The sequence below is a fragment of the Punica granatum genome, chromosome 2, assembly GCF_007655135.1.
Source record: "Punica granatum isolate Tunisia-2019 chromosome 2, ASM765513v2, whole genome shotgun sequence".
Classification (NCBI taxonomy): Eukaryota; Viridiplantae; Streptophyta; class Magnoliopsida; order Myrtales; family Lythraceae; genus Punica; species Punica granatum.
The window spans coordinates 1,368,520-1,390,244 of NC_045128.1; the positions used below are offsets into that span (position 1 = coordinate 1,368,520).

Consider the following 21,725-nt stretch of genomic DNA (forward strand, 5'->3'; position numbering starts at 1 on the left):
ATAAGGAAGCATCTCATAATAACAAGAAACAGCATCGATGAAACATATCATTAATTTTATTTAGAAAGACATACCACGTTTCCACCTTAGTATACGAACATTTAATTATAAGAAACATAGAACGGTTCCACCTCATACGAACACATATCGAATATATTTTAACCATGAACAAAGGAAACAAACTCCCATGCCTCGGTTTTATTCGATGGATATAAACTATCCTCTTTCACTCCCTTATTTGGTTTTAACTGTTGTTGTTGTACCAAAATTGAGATTGGAGATTATCTATAACTTTCTTGTCCACCTGGAAAGCCTTGGTCAAGACATCCGGGTTAATCGGTGGCTTAGATCCGAACACGGCATTAGCAACCGTTATGACACCAGGATTCTGGCTGCTCAAGCTTGAGATTGCGACTGCGGCGGTCTTCCCTATGTTGAGTTGGAAGTGAATCATCGCGAATGGGAAGACGAACACATCTCCAGGCTTCAGGACTTTGGTGACGAGCCTGTTTCCGAGCTGGTTTGACAAGACGAACCCAACATAGAGCTCGCCCTCTACGCACATGATGACCTCAGTTGCACGAGGGTGGATGTGAGGTGGGTTCAGGCCGCCGTAAGGGGCATAGTCAATGCGGGCCAAAGAGATCCCTAGAGTGTTAAGACCCGGGAGCTGGTCAACAGCAACAGTAGTCACAAAGGACCCAACGTTGTTGTTGGTATCCCGGGGAATGTTGATCCCTTGGAAGAGGAAATCATCAGCAACTGTAAGGTTCGGGTTCTTGCAGAATTTCCCGTTCACAAATACTGCAAAAAGAAAAAAGATGGCAATTAGAACATATTTATCTGATGATATGTATACAAAAGATGCATCCATGTGAATTGTGGGTAACATCGAATAAGTGGAAGGAAGCTTTGTTTAGTGTTTGCATGCATATAGCTAGGATGTACGTGACGGAATGAAATATATAGATATAGATGTGTAAATACCAGCATTTTTGGGCTCATCTACAGCCACACAAATGTCCTGAAGTGGACTAGGATCAAATGCAAAGCTGCTTGACATTGCCAAAGAATACACGAGTATGGCTACAAAGAGCTTCATTGTATATATCAAAGTAGGACTTAGTTCTATCGGAGAAAACGTGATCGAGGACCTTTGGGTTTGAGGGACTGAGTACATATCACAAGCCTATTTATAGATAAGAGGCATCGACCATATACATAGATTTTCCCAGCTGCAGGTGCCTCAGGTGGATTTAAGGTCACTTGTTTACCTGGTCTCCCAATATATTATATAAAGTTTGATTAAGTAATAACTGATAATCTGGACGAATCATTCTACAACTACTACAAGACCAATTCATAAGACAAAAAGAAAATCCATATTATATGTTACGTGTGGATTTAATTTGGTCATTAGTTTAAGTACTTGATTATTATCTCCATGATCTCACGAAGAAAATACTCTTTTTTCTTTTTGCGAATGAGAAAGGTCCATGAGTTTAGTAAAATTAAAATAAAAAGCTAAATAATTGGCACTAATAATTCTATTGACGAAAATCAAATTTTGGATCTCTTGATTTTTGGTGAGAGTAAGCACCGCAGTAGCACAGCTCTTTAAAAGAAATAACTTATTTTATATGGCCAAGAACATAAGAAATTCACGTACTGTGATAGAAAAATGCAAGGTGTATAGAGCCTAGTCTAATTGAACTTTTTTTTTTTGTGCTGATCAATGAACTATATATATATTCATACACTTTATATACGCCCGAAAAATAAATTACATATCCTTAATTCGAAGCTTCCGAGGTTGAAAACTCAACTCTTATTCCAATCTACGAGAGAGAGAGAGATAAGTAGCTTTATACAACTACAAAGAAATTATAGGTAAGATATCATGCACCCCATGGAATAGCACAAGCACATAACATGAAGGGATTATACAGTTTAATATATTTTTCTTTATAAATTAAAAAAATAGTAGTTCTATCTGTTTTTTTCGATTTACAAAGAAGATCCATGAGTACAAAGCAAGAAAATAGAAACATGTTCGACATAGTTAATTCTATTGGCGAAAATCAAATCTATAACCTTTTAATTTTTGGTGATGACATCACTACAAAATAAATGATACATACACCGATAGAAATCTTTACTGATGGAAAAGAAAATGTTAATATACGGAGTTAAACCAACAAATTTTTAGCCGCTAGTATGAAATTATTATATTTTCATGGGTGAGATTGAGCTATGAGTATTAGTTGACCATTTGTATAGATTTCTGAACATTACCCTCACCTAATTAAAGTCCATTAGGTTAGCCCTACTCCAATCCAACGCACGAGACTTCATACTCTGGTTCCTGGTCCACCTTTGAAAGCTTATCCTTACTAGCAACATCAACTAGGTCAAAAGTTTATCATCATTTTATTTTTATTTCGTGTATATTAATCCATGGAAGGCATTCGTCGTGGCATTTTTAGGTACATAAAGCTAACCATAAATTTCTTTTGTTTAACCCCATAGATATATATATATATAGGATCTCCAATTAATTCTTACTCTCATGTTCTGTTACAAAACCGAATGTTTTCACCTACTCTTGATCATAATATGGATACATATGAGGGGGTTGGTTCAATTTTCGCTTTTATTTTTTTCAATTGTTGGAGTAATTATCTGAAGATTATTAGAAATAAACTATACACGGCCAAATATAAATCAAATATTATCATCTTATTATTAATTAGATCCAGACCGAAAATTTTCTAAACAAATCCAACATGCTATATATGGTTAAGTGCTGATCAGATCTTGAATATGCAACGGCAATAAAAAAAACTTTTATCATTCTCAAAGAGGGTGTAGCATAATGGCGTACGCTTTTGCTGGTAACCAAGAAGTTTTAAGTTTGATACTCGTTGTGAATCTACCCATTTTTTTTATTAGATATTAAAATTTTTATTTTGTTGTAATAAATTTATAGGCCTCACTTATAACAAAAGAAAAAAAATCATTTTAAAGTTGAGCATACTGAAGATTGCGGCTGAATACACTCATGACCATTGCCATGTGATTAATAATTGCAGTGGTGATGTTGGAGAGTATCACATTATCCGTGTGTGTGTGTGAGAGTGAGAGAGAGGATCTTCGTACTACTGATTAGAAAGGTAGCATTTCATAATAACAAGAAACATTAATATCGACGAAACACACCATTAATTTTATTTAGAAATTAGAAATACACCAACATACCGAATATGTTTTAATTCCCACGTTCGGGTTTTATTTGATGGATATAAACTATCCTCTTTCACTCTCTCATTTGGTTTTAATGGTGGTTGTCGTACCAAAACTGAGATTGGAGATCGTCTATAACTTTCTTGTCCACCTGGAATGCCTTGGTCAAGACATCTTCTTTAATCGGTGGCTTAGATCCGAACACAGCATTAGCAACTGTTATGACACCGGGGTTTTGGCTGCTCAAGCTTGAGATTGCAACTGCGGCGGTCTTGCCAATGTTGAGCTGGAAGTGAATCATCGCGAATGGGAAGACAAACACGTCTCCAGGCTTCAGGACTTGGGTGATAAGCCTGTTTCCAAGCTGGTTTGATAAGACGAACCCAACATAGAGCTCGCCCTCAACGCACATGATGACCTCAGTTGCACGTGGGTGGATGTGGGGTGGGTTCAAGCCATGACGGGCATAGTCGATCCGAGCCAAAGAGATCCCTAGAGTGTTTAGACCCGGGAGCTGGTCAACGGCAACAGTGGTCACAATGGACCCGACGTTGTTGTTGGTATCCCGAGGAATGTTGATCCCTCGGAAGAGGAAATCGTCAGCAACTGTAAGGTTCGGGTTCTTGCAAAATTTCCCGTTTACAAACACTGCATAAATATATGGCAATTAGAACATATATATCTAATGATATGTATACAAAAGATGCATCCATGTGAATTATTTTCCCCATGGGCAACCTCTAATAAGAGGAAGGAAGCTTTGTTTAGTGTTTGCATGCATATAGGATTTACGTGACAGAATGAAAGTCACGTACATGTATTATATATATATATATATATATATATAGATCACACATAAAATAAAAATAAAGATATAGATATAGATATGTAAATACCAGCATTTTTGGGCTCATCTACAGCCACACAAATGTCCTGAAGTGGACTAGGATCAAAGGCAAAGCTGCTCGAGATCGCCAAAGCACACAAGAGTAGGGCTACAAAGAGCTTCATTGTATATGACTCAGTTATATCGGAGAAAATGTGAGGGAGTACCTTTGGGTTTGAGGGATTGAGCACATATCACAAGCCTATTTATAGATTAGTGGCATTGACCAAATACAGATTTTTTCAGCTGCAGGTGTCTTCCAATATTGCGTAGAGTTTAATTAAAACTGATTATCTGGCTGAAACATTCTACAACTACTACAAGACCAATTGATAAACGAAAAGGAAAAAAATGGTATGTGACTTGTGGTTTTAATTTTGTTCATTAGTTTCTTTTTTTTCGGTGGATTGGTTCATTAGTTTAAGTACCAAATTATTCCCTCCATGATCTCATCGAAGAAAAACTACTTACCTTGTTTGGCCAAGAAAATAATAGATTCACGTGTTAAAAATGCATGGTGTATGTAACCTTGCTAAATGAACTATATATGTACATAAAATTAAACTTTATATCCACCGAAAAATAAACTAAATATCATTCATTCGACCAAGAAGCATGTGAAAAATCTATATACAAAATATATAAAGATTAGGGTAATAAAGATGTTGGTGTTATACAGAGGATAGTGAGTTGTCAATTATTAACCAATGAAAATGCGACAAATGGTGAAAGTTTATGGTGTCACATCATCATAGAATTCCAAGAGTTTACCTTTTTAATCTTATTTCATTTAAAAGGTCCAAGGACCAAACATATTAATTTATGTTTGAATTATTTTCTCATTATTTTTATTAGTTATTTTGAAATATGTGTAAAATTTTGTTAGATCTATAAGTAATTGGATCAATCTGCAATTCAAAAATTCGATATGATAGATTGTGAAATTCAACCTCTTATAAATGCATGGGTTAACTCTCAACTATATGAAAGAATATTGTGAATATATGTAAAAGGTGTGTTACATCCATTTTCAGACTTCAGCGAGAAAAGATACAAAGAAGAGGAGATGTTCACGCAAAGGATCAATCGAATCAATGACGGCGCTATAACTCCTATTCTTTCCCCTGACAAGTCATGCACGTCATAACAGTAGGCCGATTACATTAGCAGTGAAAAAGTCACATTTCAAAATTTTGATATTTCCGGTTACTAGAACTTTATACAAAATTACAAAATTTATTATTTTTATTACATCTCACTTTTATTATTATTTATACTAAATTGTTATAAACTCCCACAATGCCAAGTGTCTAGTTTCAAATCAGAAGCCTCCGAGGTTGAATTTTCAACTCTTTCTAGTCTACGAAAAAGATATTAGTAACTTTATCACAGAGAAGACCATTCGCCTAAAGGGAAGAGGGCAAAGACACATAAGATCAATGGAGGAAAAAGTAATTGATATAAAAATACTTCTTTCTCTGTTTAATGTAAAGAGAAGGCTGACACGCTTAATATAAAAAAAATAAATAATTTAAATAAAAAATATATGTAGTTTTAATGACGTGTTCAACTTTCAATTTCTTGAATCTTAAGTAAGAGTTTATGTTACTGCATCAGACCTCCTAATAGTTTTTTTTTTCATCAAAGTTTAACAGTGTTTGCATTTAATAAACTCCAACTTTTACTCTAAACCCTGGCCCTAAGGGAAGATTGTAAAATAAAATCAATCAATTGAATTTTCTAAATTATAACAAGATTAACCAATTTTTTATCAAATTGATACACATACTATGCTGTGCAATTTATTGTATGCCTAAGAGGGCAGGTTAAAATTTTTTATCTATACATGTGATGTGTACATTCCCCTAATGTATAGTTTAATAAGATTAGTTCAAAATAAAATGATCTTTTTGTGCCTTAACCCCATAATTGCACCCTCCCGTATCGATAATACATAAATATATATAACTATATTTATATATATATATATATTATATATAAAAGTACGGAGTATTTCTTCAATTTTATTATTTCAAAAATATCTCTATACTTTTATAACTTTTCATAGATAATATAAATCACGTATAGCTGATTTTGACATGGATGCCTAGATCCATATATATATATATATATATATATATATATATATTTGTATATTTTGGAAAAGATCGTCACATGCATGCCTTACGACCCGCGGCATATGACATAAAATAGACCATCGAACCCCCAAGAAAATCAAAAGAATTTGGGGAACGAAAGCAAATATGTGTCTGAGATGTTGTCCCTATCTATACGGAAGAAATATTCAGATAATAAATACATATTTTACCACTAAGCCTCTCAATTTTCTCCACTTGTGCTGATATATATAAATATATGTTTCAAAAAGACTACTCCTCCCTCTGGTTCCTGCCTGGTCCACCCTAGAAACTTGTGTTTACAAGCAACATCAACTAGCTTGGTCAAAATTTTACTTATTTATTTATTTACTACTTCGTGTATATTTAATCTATAGAAAGTTAATTGTCGTGGCGCCATTAGGTATAAATCATATTCTTCAATTATTTAACCACACAGAAAAGGATCTCGAGATGGACGTGAGAGGATCATACATAAGTTTTGTTACAAAGCCGAATATACATAATCACCTTCTTACATATGAATATGATGTCAATACGCATATATGCACATAGACATTGCATTGGACCACGCTCTTGATCTTTCCGATCTCGATTCTGTTAATACTTTGGTTGGGCCATAATTCAGGCCCTATCCTCTTCTATGTGTAATTCACGTCAAGATGGACGTCAGGACCATAAATAAGTTTTGTAACAAACGTATTCACCTTCTTGCATATGAATATGATGTCAATACGCATATGTGTACATAGACATTGCATTGGACAGGCTTTTGGTCTTTCCGATCTCGGCTCTATTTATTCTTAGGTTGGGCCATAATTCAAGCCCTATCCTCTTCTATATATAGGACCATCCTCTATGTCCAAGCCTGCCCCGTTCGAGTTGTACGTAGAAGGTAGGGGTGACCTATTAAACACTTATACGACTGGATGATCATATCTTGTACCTAATAACAGGTTCCCGTCTTTTGGAAACATCAAGAACCTATATCTCATAGGGATATTCATAGATTTCTGTAAATAGATTTTGACCCTTCATAAATCCTAATAGGTTGTTAAGGGGTTTTGTCAGTTGGGTCGCGGAAAGGGTTTAGAAAATTTCCGTTAAAACCCTAGAGGGTTTGGGAAGGGTTCAGTATTTTGCATCAAAACCCGTCTCAAACCCATTAAGGTTATAATTACTTAAATACCCCAATTTGATTGATTAATTTTACAAAATAACCTTTTAATAAAGGTGAAAATCGCTAAAACAACCCATTCATTTGTAGTGGAATTTATGGTGTTTTCGATGCGTCAGAAGATGTTGATTAAGATGTGGATCTTGTGGATGATTAAGAAGTTTTGTATGTTTGAATCAATTAAGTGAATTATTCTAACTTGTTATGGATTGTGCTGGAGAAACTCGAAGTGATAAAATTTTTTCGAGAGTGATAATTCAACCGATATTTTTATTTATGAAACTCATGTGATTATTTGTTTGTTTTATCGTCGCTGCTATTCAAGTTAATGTTTAAGAGTGTATTAATGGGTAAAAAGATGGTTTTCCGGTGAAAACCCCATTAATTTGGTGGGAAGGATTTGAGAATTTTTCTCTAGATTCTTAATGGATTTGGGAAGGGTTTGGAGATGGCTCTTTCTCATGGGTTTGGATTTGAGAAGGATCCGGCCATCCCAAATCCTGCCCATGAACATCCCTAATAACTCGGACTTGTTTTATTTATAATATGGTGTCTGCACGGGATCTATATGTTTGTAGCATTCGAGCTAATATTCGATATAAAATTGAACAAGTGCAGATTTACCGCCCTAGTCCTGATCAGTTTTTGAGTGTGAACCATGATATACTAGCTCATGATCTTCATGTGAAAAATCTAACTGCCTGGTCCCGAGAGAAGTGACTGTTTTGTCGGCCGTAGAGATTTCCATCGCCCAGTGCATGCAAGATCACTAGTAGCTAGCTAGGTCGAAGATATTTTTCATTCTTTGACAATGTCCAAAATTAATGATCTATAAGGCAACAAAAAATTGAATGGAAGAAAAATCATTAGAAAAGAAAGAAAACAAAAATATCATTGAGTTAATTTACTGATAATCATCGTTGATCGTTCAACCCTACCCTACAAGATGATAATACTATGAAATTCGAAAGCGAGGGTACAGACAAGAACATAGCTATCTTTAATTAAACTTCTATGTACGTACCAAGTTTCATGCAGCTCACAAAAGGCGGTTTGCATATACTATATATATATATATATATATATAAATAATTCTAATATACTCTAGCTAAGTAATTAATTTCTATTTATACGTAGCATTTCTGTTTGGCCAAGTTCAATAGATCGTGGGGGTGCGTCTTTAGCTTCAGGCGGAGCAGGCAGGTACGAGACACCTCGATATGAACCCAAGCCTCTTCTTCTGCATGACATTAAACAGAAACCAAGGAACATCGTCAGGCAGGAAATAAAGAAAAAACAACGTTATTGTTTGCGTCATTTTGCTGAGTATAAGTAAGGTGGTCGCTGACATTAAAGACGCACGACTGTTATGCCATTTCCGGTATCGGTAGGTAGGTTTTGGAGACGAAGAACGTACCCGGTTGGAGGAGTGGAGGAGCTCGGGGGGTATCTTGTAGAGGTCCTCATCGACTGCCTTGGGGGGTTTGGGTTTCGCGCCGGCGAGACGAGGCCGGGGATACGAGACGGCGTCGTTCCGGTGGAGCTTACCATCGACATTGTGGCGTGAAGCAGGGGCATGGCGTGTGGCCACGTGGCGGGGCCTGGTTGGCGGTTGCGTCACGTCGCAAATTCTGCCCGCCTTCTTCTGCTCCTTGACATTCGGGCATCGCTTTTCCCTCGCCCTTGTCTACACGCAATTGGAAGGAAAATCATTAATTAATTAATTAATTGCACAAAACTCCCCTTAACTATATCTCCTTTGGCAAATTTGCCCTTATCTTTATGTTCTTTTTCCTTCCCGCCCGCCCACTGCATGGGCTCCTCTGACCTCTCTATAAGGTATTCAAACACGATTGGTTGTCCTCACTCCATGCAGAGAATGATCAAATTAATCGAATACGAATAAAAAAGAACCCGAAACAAACCGGATCAAAAGTAAACACGGTTTCAAAGCAAACTACGTACCTACGGAGCAAACAATCAAAAACTATGTACCTACGGAGCAAAAATTCAAAGCGCGAAAATAAAGGGAGTACTTGCAAAATCGGCGCTGAAAGACAAGGCGACATCAAAAAGTTCAGTTTTCATACCCGAGGGAGGAACGGACGAGAGGAAAGGAAGGAAGCTTTTGCTTGTGTGATTCACCCACCCACAATTGTCAATTCATCATCATTTTCACAAATGAAATGATGAATCGTCATAATTGTCAGAACCCCATGTGTGTCGGGAATTAATCCACATGTAATCAATTTTTTTTTTCATTTCATGGCCGCGAATCACAAAATTTTCTTGAAAAGTCACTAGCCAGCTAATAGTCCGTATCGAACCATCTCAGTCAGAATATGACTTCAATACCATTATAACATTAGAGCAACGGATCGATATATATCAGTATTTCCATTGTGCCAACAAAAGTGTGACAATGTAAACATTTATTGTCAACATGAACTCATTTCTTCTCCAGGGAGATGGGATCAACATAAAATTTTCAGTGAGATGACGTTCAATTTAAGTCTAGAGCATGCTCGTTTCATGTCCACATTAAATCCATTATATATTTAAAAAACAACGAAATTATTAGGATAGGATGTTCCATATTACTATAGCAACGAAAAGTCATTTATTAGCAAAAAGGGAAAAGGAGAAAAGGAAAAGTGAAAACGTTTTTTTTTTTCGGGGGAAATTCTCATAACTAAAAACATAAATGATAAAACAGAAACAGTGCCTATAGATATGGTTTCATGACCTCATAGGAAGTCAGAGCTGGGACAGCTATTGAATCTAATATATATATATATATATAGCTACCCAATTGCTAACATCGTAGCAAATATAATCGAGACCAATTGAACAAATTAAAGAGAGCAGAAAATGGAAAACTGAAATATATATAGCTACCTAATTCCTAACATCATAGCAAATCTAATCTAGACCGATTGGACAAATTAAAGAGAGCAGAAAATGGAAAACTGAAATATATATATATATATGGAAAACAAAACAAATTCATTTAATTTAATTAATATATTACCTTCCGAGGAGGAGGAGGAGGAGGAGCATAGAGGTCGGCGGGGGTGTTGGTGGTGGGGCGGGGAACGTCGCACTCGCCGGAGGAAGAACTGTAGCGGATGAGACCGGCCTGCCTGGCGCACTCGAAGTACTGAGTAATGGGGAGGTCGTTGGCGTAGTCCCAGTCCCCGAACGCCGGTATCTGCCCGCTCCGGTTCTTCGCGAAACCACCGTTATACAGGTAGTATTCCTCCTGAACCAATCCAATCCAAACAAAACCAAACCAAACAGATCTTCAGCACCAACCAAGGAAAGCATTATCATCAGGCCAATGCAAGAACAGAGGAAAAGAGAGCATATAACAGAACAGAGAGGGATGAGTGGTACGGTACTCACATCCATGGTATGGGTGGCTGGTGGTGAAGTGGGAGTGGCTCTTTTTTTGGAGGGTAATGGTGGGGGCAAAAGGGAGGGAAGGGATGAAACTGAAAAGGGTTAAAAAGGGGAAAACGAGAGGTCCCTTTCTGTTCTATTTAGGAGAGAAGAAGATGAAGATGAAGATGAAGATGAAGATGAAGATGAAGAAGAACTGATCAGATCAAAACACACCCTGGCCCTGGGGATTTCCCCATAAAAGAACACCCTCTCTCTCTCTCTCTCACTCCAGACCAGACCAGACCCGACCCAGAGAGAGATAGCAACTTTTGATGAGTTCTTGAACTGATCTCTCTTTTGCTTTGTCTGTGCTCTGTCTAATATATTATGTGGGCGAGAGATGAGGAGAGAGAGAGAGAGAGGGTTTTTAGGCAACAGGGAAAGCTGGTGGGGACTGGACTGCTGTGGCCGATGCACACTATTAATATATGACACAGAGCCCTTTACTTTCCTCAGCAAACCCGTACAAAACATAAAACATAGACAATATACGGAGAACGAGAGATTGCTGTTTCTCTTCTTCTGTTTCCCATTTCCTTTCACCTCTAATATCATTTTTTTTTTTTAGGGTGAGGTCACTGACATTCAAAATTTATTGTTGATACTAATTTTGTCTAGGAATTAGCTTGGTTTTGATCACGAAATGTTGAGAGTGAGTTTTAAATGCTCGTACCACTAATAAAGTTTGCCACTGAAAAATAATTTACCATTAAATTATGTCGTGATAATTACCTTTAATACTTAGTTAAGCTATTGATTAAAGTAGGCCCGCCCTTTTCTTTTTCCAGGGATTACTGTTTACAAACATATAGGTAGATAACAATGAATGCATCTTCCCCTCATGAATTTATTTCTCATAATTTTTAACATTTTTTTTCATGAAGAAACACGATGAATCTAATAAGCAATGTGGTATTGGTAACTATATGCACTAGTATGAGACTGGAACCTTGGTAGAAACACACTCTCTCATCTTGCTTTCACTTGATACAGATCTTGTAAACTTTTCATACGTTTTCCATGCTTCGCTGTCCAAGAGATGATGGTACCGCACACATACCGCCCAAAATTTCAGAGGGAAGACCCAAACTTGAGATCAAGTGATAAATATTAATTACATGCTCATGCCATCTTAAAGCTAGAGATGTGATTGTGCCCAAGGTGTGCACGACATTGCATCGTCCTGATAGAGATTAGGGACTAAAACAAACAAAATAAGGTAAAGGAAAAGGGCAAGAATGCTGACAATAGTATATAAGATGTGAAAAGGGCGAAAAGGTTTCTGGTCTTTTTCAACATTGTCGGACCAAAATTAATGCATTATAGCAAACCAATCGGTTTCTTTCTTTCATCTCTTTTGTTCTGTCGCCTCCTCTGTGGCAAAGTCCCTCATAAATAATTAAATACGTAAATAAATAAACAAGTTATTAATTAATTAAGTATTTATATTTTGAGCAAAAAAAGGACAATGCTTGGGAGACGAGGCTGTAGCTACATTTACTAAAACGACGATACGTGAATTCAGTTAACTGAAAATTCGGTCACTCAAAGTATAAAACATTTACTCTTATGTATAAAAATCAAAATTCTTGTATAATAATAGTAAATGTTTTGCATTTAAATAGCCAACTGAATATTCGATGACTGGTCCTAAGAATTTACCATTCTGAAAGGGTTTTCCATGGCCTACATTGATTAGGTTAGGGAAAGGGTGAAGAGAAAGTGCATTTCTGTTGATAGTCAGTAATTGTGAGTGGGAGGTTTAGGTGAGAACGACCTGTTATGATTCACCCATGGAATTTGAGGGCATAGAAGAAAAGAAAGGGTACTTAATTAGGAAGCGTAATACAATGACAAATATATATTTCTTTTGATTTCAATTCTCAGTCTACAATTATATGAAAATGTTTATCCCATATGATCAAATGAAGAGTAACGTCGAATTATTCATGTGAATTGACTTTACAATGACTTCTCATCGCATGTGCACGATAGAGTAATCCTAGCAAAGTGTATACAAACGACTCGTCCTTTCTTTTTGTGATCTTGAGGATGGTCCTTCTTGTACCATTGTCACTACGATCGGTTTTGATCAGGTGATGTTGAGATGGTAGGATGGGATGGTGCCAATTTTTTCAAAGAATCAGTTACCAACCTTAGAAATTGGATTTCTGCCAAAGAAAACTGAAACGAGACAAAAACCCAATTTGTCTTCTCTTCCTCAGTAAGTCAATGTTCATCGGCAAATTCAGGTAAAGAAAAAAACGTATATTTATTCCTCGAGAAACTTCAACAAAAATTACATTATTATATTAAAAAAAATTGACCACAGACTCCAAGACAAGATTCAAAGACTGAGACTCTCTTCCTCCTCCTCTTTCCTCGTGGAGTGAAACGCTCTCAAGTTTGACTTTGCAGGTACGGCCGTCGTGGGTTTGCTGTCGGGAGGGGCCGCTCATTGGCGGAGAGAGCGCCACTGCACCGGTGGCGGGGCGTCCGGGGCCCCACCCACGATCCGCACACACTAAACAATAATGCTTCCCCCATACATTACATAAAATAAAATCAATTTATAATAAATAAACAAGTCAAACAATCTACAGTAGATCTGACAAGCTTCACAGGGACAGCTCCCTCGCTATGAAGTTGCATGAATTTATATAGGAGAAAAACATTTCAAATCTATGCAATTATTTTTTAAAAAAGAAATATAGAAGAAAATAAATTTTAACTTTTTGTTATTTTTGGGTGTGTTACATAATCACTCAAGTAAAGTATTTCTCATTTATATGGAGACAACATTTGGGGCAGATCTGTTTCATGTGATGCCTCTGGATTCTGCTGGATCTTTCATATCTACATATATATATATATATATATATATATATATTATCAAACAAATCTCACGGTCAAGCTGAACTGGTCAAAAACAAGAATTTCTCTCAATCAGTATAGTTGCATAGCATGAAATAGATCATACAAGTTCTCCACGCATGTCTGCCTGTAGCATCTTATTAGTTCGAGCACCTAACTTGGGCCTTGGAGTCGAGACTCCACACCAGGATTGTGGCTCCGACGACTTTTTCTCTAGGACTTGATCTCAGGAAGCTTTTACCTTTAAAATAAGACAGATTAGTTTCATTGGAATCTCTCATTTTTTTTTGGTGGCAAGAGAAACTCATAATCCTAATATAAATAAAATAAAAATTCTTGTAGCAAAAAGAGGAGCACAAGTAGTCCCATCATAAGTATCGAATCTGAAACTTCTTGATATGTTGCACCCTTTTTCACATCCCGCACTTCACTTAAACCATAGAGTAAAAGCAAAAAAAAAGTTCTGGGGGTTGGGCCACACTTCTCTTAGGCTTGCCTAACGGCATTCGGCCCATGGGCTTACTATCATTCTCTCCAATATCCATCAAATGAAGCCCACTGTATCATAAGCCCAATGTATGGGTCCAAGAGGCCCAACTCCGGTCGCCCCAGTGATTAATTACTGAATTCCCGGAGAAAGGAAATAATTGAATTTTTGGATTAAAATTTTTTTCCCATTAAATCTTTTGACTCTGGAAGAAACTACTTGGAAGTATTTTCTATGCAATTGATTGCTTCCCTACAGGGCACATGTATGTGAAAAGACTAGGAAGCAGGGTTTTGCTGTCCCTCCCTTGTTCTTGTTCTTGCGCCTGAAGATTGAGCTTTATTGCTGGTGAGCGAGTCTCTGTTTCTTGCAAGATCAAATTTTTGCTGTCCGATGGAGCTTTCCCTCTGTTTTCTCTCATGCCCATGAGCAAGAATCGTGCTCCCATGTCGTTGGTATACTTAATCGTTGCGATTGAACTGGGGTTCGATCCATATAGTGGTGTACAAACTTGCTGAACCGCCTACTGATCGGATAATGTTGAATTTTGTTATTCGCCCGTTGTGCTGCTGGTGATAGTTTTATTAATTGAGCTGTGATTCAGCAGCCAACATGGATTCTCTAGTAATGAATTGCTTGTCTGTTGGCTTGTTTCTTACAATCCTTGTTGCTTCTTTGGGTTGACAGTGGTCTTCTCGGAGTTTAGTTTGGTACTTGTATCAATGGCCTACGTCCCGCCCCATATGCGGACTTCCGATGGCAACGCCAACGCCGGCCGGCGACCAACTCCGGAAATGCCAGCTCCTCGGCGGACGAGAAATCTCGATCTGGGATCTCTCAAACCGAATGCTGACCGGAGCGGGAAGATAGTTTATGCGAACTCTGCGGTATCTAAGTGGTTCGCCATCGGTTTAGATAAAGACGGGCGGGTCCCAGCTTCGGTTGCTCTGGAGCCGATTCCGGTGGATCATGTTGAGCAGATCAAAGGAGAGAAGCCACTAGCACTAGTCAAGAGTAATGCAGGAAATGGTTAGTAAAAGCATATACTTTGGTACACTGATGGTGATGATATTTCTCTCACTTTTTGAGATAGCTTCGGTGAGATTATCAGTCGATGTACGATTTTTAATTGTTCATTTTGTTTGCTTGGTGGAAGATGGTGGAATGAATCGGGATAATCTAGAGGAGCCCTGGGTTGACATAGCTGAGAGAGTTTTGCCTGACCTGGTTTCTTCATTTGAGATTGTGAAGAGCAGTAGGGAGGGGCAGCACTTGGGGGGGACAAAACCAACCCTCGTTGCCAAAGTTGGAACGATTCTCTTTCACAGGTGAGTGTTCTGATCATTTTGTGCAAAGAATTCAGTGGCTGCTACTGCATCTCTTGTGTAAATAGAAATGTTCTTCGATTGACCAGTCTATTGGCAATCTAATTTCGTTTCACGGTGAAAAATGATACATTTAGCTGCATTCCATTAAATTTAAAATATTCAGTCGGTACAGAAGTGTATGACATGTCATGGAACTGTAGGCACAGAAACAGTTCGATCTCGGAAGACCAAGGAAGAGGTTTGCTGACAGAATCCTTTCTGAGACAGTTCAAGAGGACTTTCTACACAAACGTTCCGGGCTCTTACATGGAGAATGTTGTGAATGATATTGCCCCAAAGCTCGGAGTCGAGTTTGAGCAGATAAAGGATCTGTACAATGTGAAGGTACTTATGCTGAAAAACTTATTTAGCTTGGTCATAAATTAATGTTTGTGGTAGTTATATGTTCTGCCTGTTCATTTGGTTTTTTCTCCTGCAGTTGTCCGATATATCTCGACCCAATGTAACTATCTCGTGCAAATGTAGAGTATTAAAGGAAGAGCAAAGGCTCCAACTCTATAAGGCAATTTAATCTACTCTTCCATGCGGCTTTGGCAATTAACTCGAGTCTCAGGTTCTCTTTTTACCCAGGGCACCTCTTGAGGGTTCTCAAAATCACGCCATAACTTTCTCCTGCAGATCGAAATGAACCCGGTTCGCCACATGGTTGCTGATATCTCATGCCTCAGCAAGTGTCTCGATCTAAGGCTGATGCTATCTACCAAGACAATCATAACAGCTCTGAGTGTAAGTTGAGCTAAAGCCATGAGTAGTTCGCAAATTAATTCATTGGTCATTGTTATTATCCACGGTAGCCCTTGTACAGCTCTTTCTCTCAGTCCTAACTGATGCACTATATGCCCAGGAAGACGAGACGGTTGGAATTGGAGAATTGATCGGTTCAGCTGTTTTGGATCCCAACGTGAAGGGAGGGCTAAGATGGCCTTTGGGGAAAGCTTCTTCTGGGGATAGATTCCGAGTAATTGGAGTTTGGCACACAATTTCTAGAGCTTATGCAAGCCCCATGTTCAGGTTAAAGGTTCGAAATGCCGATCGATTCGATTTCAAAACTTCAACTGGGGAAGCCACCGGGGAGGTCTCCCTGAAGCTGAAAGGACTGGCTTCCGAATTACTGGTATGTCTCTCTTCGGACAAATCACTGGTATGATCAGTTAAACATCATTTCACCTCCTGATGTTCATGTCCCATGACTTTTCTCTTTCTCAGGGATTGGAGCTCGACCTTGAAATGATCTATGATATGCTTATTGATACAGTAAAGCTACTATGGGAGCTTTTCTTGCACTGGGACAGGTTCTTGCTGTAAATATGCTTGCCCAAGATCAATCGATGGATGTCGTAAATGCTATAAATCCTAGTTGGTGCTTCAAAACTTATAGAATAAAGCATCTGTTTCCCTATTCTTGTCGATTCCTTGTTTTTCATTTTCTTACGGGATTCATAAAGCTTCCTTTTATATATCCGGCCTTCTCTGTTGCAACATGGGGAAAGCATATTGCTAGTTCATTACGAACAAAGTTTAAAACATGTTCATAGTGTTTTTTATAAACCATAAGATCCACACAGACACAACAGAGGACCTGACATCGGTCTAAATCCTCCACACTAGGAATACAATAGAGAACCCGCAGAGCTGAGGCTCTTATTTATAATTTCCATAACTACTTAAGACTGTTAAGTAGGAAGTTCCATTCTTAGACCTAATGAGCCCCGTGGCAGCACTCGAACTTGACGATGTTCTTCATCATCCGAGGGCAGATTGGACACTTGACATCCTCCGGGATGTATCCGACCATGTTGGGAATGTAAAAGTGGTGGCATCGCGGCAGCACGAATATCTTGTTGTGGTACTCCACCACCGCAGAATCAAATGTCTTCCCAGCCTGGCCCACCTGTTGCAAAACAGATTCGAGTTTCCTGTTTACCTGAGCCATGCTCGAATTCCTATTCAAAAATCATCTCGATATGTCAAGAGTGCAATATGTACCTGCTTCTTCCATGAGTCATATTGGACGAGCACCCTGGAGACGAACAAGAGGGAGCTGTTAAGCACGACACGGGACCCCCGGGACAAGACGGCAAATCCACCGTCCTTCTTGAAGCTGGTATACAGCTTGAGGATGTCCTGCATGAGCGAGTCGTGGATATCACCCTTGGTCTGGAGCTTCGAAAGCATGCAGCTCTCGAGCCGGGTCCAGAAGAGCTGCGCCTTCCCGACATTAAATGCTACTATCGAGACGCCATCATCGATTATCTTCTTGATGTTGTCCTCAAGTTCCTGGACGGCCTTCGTGTCCTCACCTCCATACAGCAAGATGTACTTCTCCGCTTTGATCTGACAATCATATATAATTGATTTTTAGGCGGTAGTTTGGAAGATTCTTGCCTGGACCACCAGATTTGAAAATGATAAGAAAGCTCCTGCAAATCTGGTTTATAAGCAAGAACTTGCCACTCGACGAGGAACTTTCCTGCTTACCGCTTCGCTTATTTTTGGGAAGATAAAATCAGTTACGAGTAGCTCGAACCAGTTGACGTCGCGCCTGCTCCAGAGGGTGAGCCCCACGGATTCGGTGAAGGGGAAGGCATCCCAGCCCCATAGGCGGATCAGATTCATTGCATTCGGGTTCTCAACCCGGCCCTGCTGGTCCATCACCACCACGATGCTCTCCTGCCGGAAGTGCCACTTCTCCTTGATGATCCTGATCGCTATTTTGTTGATAAGGTTGGGGCTCAGGGCCGAGTACCAGGGCATCTGGGCTTGGAGGGTCTTGAACTGGGAGAGAACCTCCTCTGCCACCGGCTCGTCCACCACTGGGACCCACAAGATCTCGTACCGGCTTTCCTGAAATTTGCGCTCATTGTAAATCTTCACGAGGGTTGAGATGTCGTGGCTCGAGAGCTTCAGGTCGGTGATCAGCAGCAGCACTTTCTTCCTCCTCAGAGACTCCACCTTGTCCTGTTAATTCACCAAACCAAGAATTGTAAATACACGAGAAACTGTCACTGGTAGGAAACAACTCCGCCGTCAAGTGTCAATACTTACCGTGACCTTCTTGGATCCTAAAAAAAGTGGCTGAGGGTTGTCTTTGATGTAGAAAAACGACTTGATCAGCTCCACATTGTCCGTCGGCGCGTTAAAAAGGCGCTGCAGCCTTTGGTACTCTCTTATTTCCTCTGCAAATCGACGAAAGCTCATCAGATTCTCGAACATGCATAATCATAAGCTAGTGCCTACAGTGCCGGGGCACGGCCGCACAGGCTCACCCTTTTTTTGCTTGAAGTGTTCGTAGTGCCGCTTAATGGTGTGGTGGATCACATTCACTTTCCGAGCGAAGGTGGGCAGGTCCCTTCCCTTGTAGCTGAAGATGTACATATTAAAACGAGGATTAAGTCAGTTTTGCAATCGTTACTCCTTACCGAAGTTAATGACAGCGTCGGGAAACTGTTATACATACTCATCAATTGCGCTGATGAGAGCAGTGAACTGAACCGAGCACGCAAGGACCGTCACAATAATCTGATAAACGCTCGCGGAAATATCAATGACCGTGGACAGCTCGGGAACGTCCTTGCTTTCATGCTCGAAGTCCACGATGCACTCGGTCATATCCAATGTGGTCTTGACCATCTCATTAAGCACTCCGAATACCTGCATGGAAAAAGCAAAAGGAATCCTATAAATTAGTCTTTGTCCATGAGGCTAAACATGAGCAAAAACTCACGACCGTTATTACCGACCTGGATCTTCTGCTGGTCGTGGGGCTTGGTGATTGCAGGTAACCCCTTGAGGATGGCCATCGACTCGGCAACCCTGTCGGAAGTGTGGACATGGGCCAGGCGCCAGAAGTCGGCATAGTGGAGGGCGAAGGCGGAGAGGGTGAGGACCGCCTTGGACACCCATGAGTAAGGGGACAGCTCGTGGAATACCGAAATCATCGTCTCTCGCACGTTCTTGGTGTCCAATGCCTTGCAAGTGATCTAAGTACGTACATACACATCCCATTCGATGGAGTCAGTCCAATCAAACATTACATGCGTATCCCAAAGTTACACGGAAATCATCCAGAATTTTAGTCACTAGCAAATGGTTATATGGTTATATATATATACTCAAAAGTTACATGTATAGATATTATATGTACCTCACAGCCAATTTCACTGATGGTGGATAAAGGAGGGTTGAAACCATCCTTTGGGGGCTTCAGCACCGTGCCTCCAGTTGATGCCCCTGCAGCTGGGCTTCCCTGCAATAATTATTGTTTTGTAATTATATTATTTTCTATTATTTCTAAAGCTTTTAATAATAATAATAATAATAATAATAATAATAATAATAACATAATTTTTTTAACTTGGTTGACAAACATTTTTTTGATATATGTATATATAAAATATATATGATGAATAAGTTGGTCACAAACATGCATGATGTTTTATGTTTATATGCGTTTGGTATGTACTTTGTTAGGGTTGACGAAGCTATCGACGATCCCTGTGGAGCCACGGAGTGTGTTCTCAGCAAGGACAAACAGGGACTGGACATTGATGTCCGCGGACTCATCAGGGGCATGGGTGTGGAGGAGTTCCTTCATGAACCGTTCATCATCGAAGGCTCCGAGCAGACCGGTAAGCATGCTCTGGTCGATCTGCTTCACGGGCCGATCCGCCATTCCGAACACCTGCGCTAAGATCTTGCTGGCCATTTTGGATGATGAACGAAAGGCACACGAGAGTGGGAAGGATTAAGAGAGAGCTTTTAGAGAGTGATTATCAAAGGAGAGTTCTGTGCCTTGAGGTGGAGATTGGGCTGTTCAATTTATAGAAGTGAGGGTTAATTGTCACGTGGGAATTAGCTCTTTGGAGGACCTTTTTTTTTTGTGGCCCTTTTTTATCTTCAGCATCGTCCGTGTGTGCTAAGAGTATAGGATAAAGTTCCTTTTTTTATTTCTCTTGAATTTCGGTGTTCTAGTGAGTATAAAATCCCAACACTTCAGTAATATTTGGCAAATGAAATTTTTTAAATTATATTTCACTTTAATTTCATTTATTTTCAATTCAAAATTATTATTATTATTTTTTTATTTTAACTACTATTCAATTCAATTTTTAATATTAAATTATTTTAACTATTCATTTTTTTCTACAATTTGACAATACAATCATTATTTTCTCTCAATTATTCATCACTTTTTTTTATTTTTTCCTATAATTTAACAATACAATCATTACAACTCGAAATAAATATAATTATTTATAATTAAAATAGAGTGAGTAGATAAAGTTAAAAGAAAAAATTCATTTGTCAAACAATGTCAGTTTCCCTATTAAAATTGCATCAATTTATTTCTTCCTCCCAAGCCCGGAAATCATCATATATACCTGTGTAATTTCCAGAATTCAGTTTCAATAACTTACCGTGTTCCTACATCGATTGTCAATATTTAAACGATTCATGATTAGCAGACCAAGCAATTGCAAGAAGAAGAAAAAAAACAAAGAAAGTAATTTGAACTTTTTCGTACGGTTGAAAACACATACTATCATAAATTTTTAAATTCATGCACTAACAAGTAAATTTCACTTATTTATAATATAATTTGTCGATTGTATCACATCATATAATAATATAAGATTTCTTTTTCAACGGTGATGTTATATCACAACCGAATTGAAAGAAATAAATGTGCTGATCAAGATTACTTTTTGTTTTGCAATTAGTCATTCTTTGATGGATTCATTAAAAAAAGAAAGTAAAAAGTCATTCTTTGATGGAACAAGCACATGAAAATGGGCCAATAGGGCAGTCCTATAATTTAGACCTCTCGTACCAGCTTCATTATTCGCATGCATCAAATTAATATTGCGACCAAATTTATTATGTCATATCATGGGCTTCACAATTTTGATCCCGCTTCACATCATCGTCCCTACCAGGACAATTGCTAGCGCAATCAACGCTCAACTCAACTACTAATTGTTAATATCGAATGCATCTCAGTTGTCACATTGTCGTTATATAAAATATTTTCTCATATACGGTGGACCTTATAACTTTATTTATTCATCGCACATATATGATCACATAA

The 21,725-nt window shown here is 38.6% G+C and overlaps 5 protein-coding genes across 5 annotated transcripts; 1 reads left to right on the forward strand and 4 right to left on the reverse strand.

The window, feature by feature from the left end:
- Positions 1-19: 19 nt before the first annotated feature.
- On the reverse strand, positions 20-1,179 carry LOC116197582 (germin-like protein subfamily 1 member 13). Its single transcript, XM_031527758.1, has 2 exons — positions 988-1,179; positions 20-804 (listed from the first exon to the last, which is right to left on the reverse strand). Exons 1-2 carry the CDS (start codon positions 1,100-1,102, stop codon positions 245-247), a joined length of 675 nt encoding a protein of 224 aa, XP_031383618.1. The 5' UTR covers positions 1,103-1,179; the 3' UTR covers positions 20-244.
- A 1,966-nt stretch (positions 1,180-3,145) lies between these two features.
- LOC116197583 (germin-like protein subfamily 1 member 13) lies at positions 3,146-4,302 on the reverse strand. The gene is made up of 2 exons (XM_031527760.1): positions 4,140-4,302; positions 3,146-3,891 (listed from the first exon to the last, which is right to left on the reverse strand). Exons 1-2 carry the CDS (start codon positions 4,252-4,254, stop codon positions 3,335-3,337), a joined length of 672 nt encoding a protein of 223 aa, XP_031383620.1. The 5' UTR covers positions 4,255-4,302; the 3' UTR covers positions 3,146-3,334.
- A 4,033-nt stretch (positions 4,303-8,335) lies between these two features.
- Positions 8,336-11,286, reverse strand: LOC116197584. Its single transcript, XM_031527761.1, has 4 exons — positions 10,850-11,286; positions 10,476-10,706; positions 8,862-9,131; positions 8,336-8,684 (listed from the first exon to the last, which is right to left on the reverse strand). The coding sequence occupies exons 1-4, from the start codon at positions 10,853-10,855 to the stop codon at positions 8,631-8,633; spliced, it is 561 nt and encodes a 186-aa protein (XP_031383621.1). The 5' UTR covers positions 10,856-11,286; the 3' UTR covers positions 8,336-8,630.
- Positions 11,287-14,603: 3,317 nt separating this feature from the next.
- On the forward strand, positions 14,604-17,092 carry LOC116196273. Its single transcript, XM_031525917.1, has 8 exons — positions 14,604-14,704; positions 14,937-15,278; positions 15,406-15,577; positions 15,778-15,961; positions 16,056-16,139; positions 16,256-16,363; positions 16,482-16,751; positions 16,844-17,092. Exons 2-8 carry the CDS (start codon positions 14,972-14,974, stop codon positions 16,940-16,942), a joined length of 1,224 nt encoding a protein of 407 aa, XP_031381777.1. The 5' UTR covers positions 14,604-14,704; positions 14,937-14,971; the 3' UTR covers positions 16,943-17,092.
- Positions 17,093-17,118: 26 nt separating this feature from the next.
- On the reverse strand, positions 17,119-20,439 carry LOC116196272 (protein SIEVE ELEMENT OCCLUSION B-like). The gene is made up of 9 exons (XM_031525916.1): positions 20,100-20,439; positions 19,782-19,883; positions 19,378-19,617; positions 19,095-19,288; positions 18,904-18,998; positions 18,683-18,813; positions 18,116-18,595; positions 17,624-17,971; positions 17,119-17,528 (listed from the first exon to the last, which is right to left on the reverse strand). The coding sequence occupies exons 1-9, from the start codon at positions 20,340-20,342 to the stop codon at positions 17,337-17,339; spliced, it is 2,025 nt and encodes a 674-aa protein (XP_031381776.1). The 5' UTR covers positions 20,343-20,439; the 3' UTR covers positions 17,119-17,336.
- Between the last annotated feature and the right edge of the window lie 1,286 nt (positions 20,440-21,725).

Excerpts from the sequence above, each read along its gene's own strand:
- LOC116197583 (XM_031527760.1), bottom strand. The coding sequence starts at position 4,254 with ATGAAGCTCTTTGTAGCCCTACTCTTGTGTGCTTTGGCGATCTCGAGC. Across the intron at positions 3,892-4,139 it reads AGATGAGCCCAAAAATGCTG|TGTTTGTAAACGGGAAATTT; the intron begins GTATTTACATAT and ends ATATTTATGCAG.
- LOC116196273 (XM_031525917.1), top strand. The coding sequence starts at position 14,972 with ATGGCCTACGTCCCGCCCCATATGCGGACTTCCGATGGCAACGCCAAC. Across the intron at positions 15,578-15,777 it reads GGAACGATTCTCTTTCACAG|GCACAGAAACAGTTCGATCT; the intron begins GTGAGTGTTCTG and ends ATGGAACTGTAG. Across the intron at positions 16,752-16,843 it reads GACTGGCTTCCGAATTACTG|GGATTGGAGCTCGACCTTGA; the intron begins GTATGTCTCTCT and ends TCTCTTTCTCAG.
- LOC116197582 (XM_031527758.1), bottom strand. The coding sequence starts at position 1,102 with ATGAAGCTCTTTGTAGCCATACTCGTGTATTCTTTGGCAATGTCAAGC. Across the intron at positions 805-987 it reads AGATGAGCCCAAAAATGCTG|TATTTGTGAACGGGAAATTC; the intron begins GTATTTACACAT and ends TTCTTTTTGCAG.
- LOC116197584 (XM_031527761.1), bottom strand. Across the intron at positions 9,132-10,475 it reads CTCCTCCTCCTCCTCGGAAG|ACAAGGGCGAGGGAAAAGCG; the intron begins GTAATATATTAA and ends AATTGCGTGTAG. Across the intron at positions 8,685-8,861 it reads TCCTCCACTCCTCCAACCGG|AAGAAGAGGCTTGGGTTCAT; the intron begins GTACGTTCTTCG and ends AATGTCATGCAG.
- LOC116196272 (XM_031525916.1), bottom strand. The coding sequence starts at position 20,342 with ATGGCCAGCAAGATCTTAGCGCAGGTGTTCGGAATGGCGGATCGGCCC. Across the intron at positions 18,999-19,094 it reads CTCATCAGCGCAATTGATGA|CTACAAGGGAAGGGACCTGC; the intron begins GTATGTATAACA and ends GTACATCTTCAG. Across the intron at positions 18,814-18,903 it reads ACACTTCAAGCAAAAAAAGG|AGGAAATAAGAGAGTACCAA; the intron begins GTGAGCCTGTGC and ends GTCGATTTGCAG.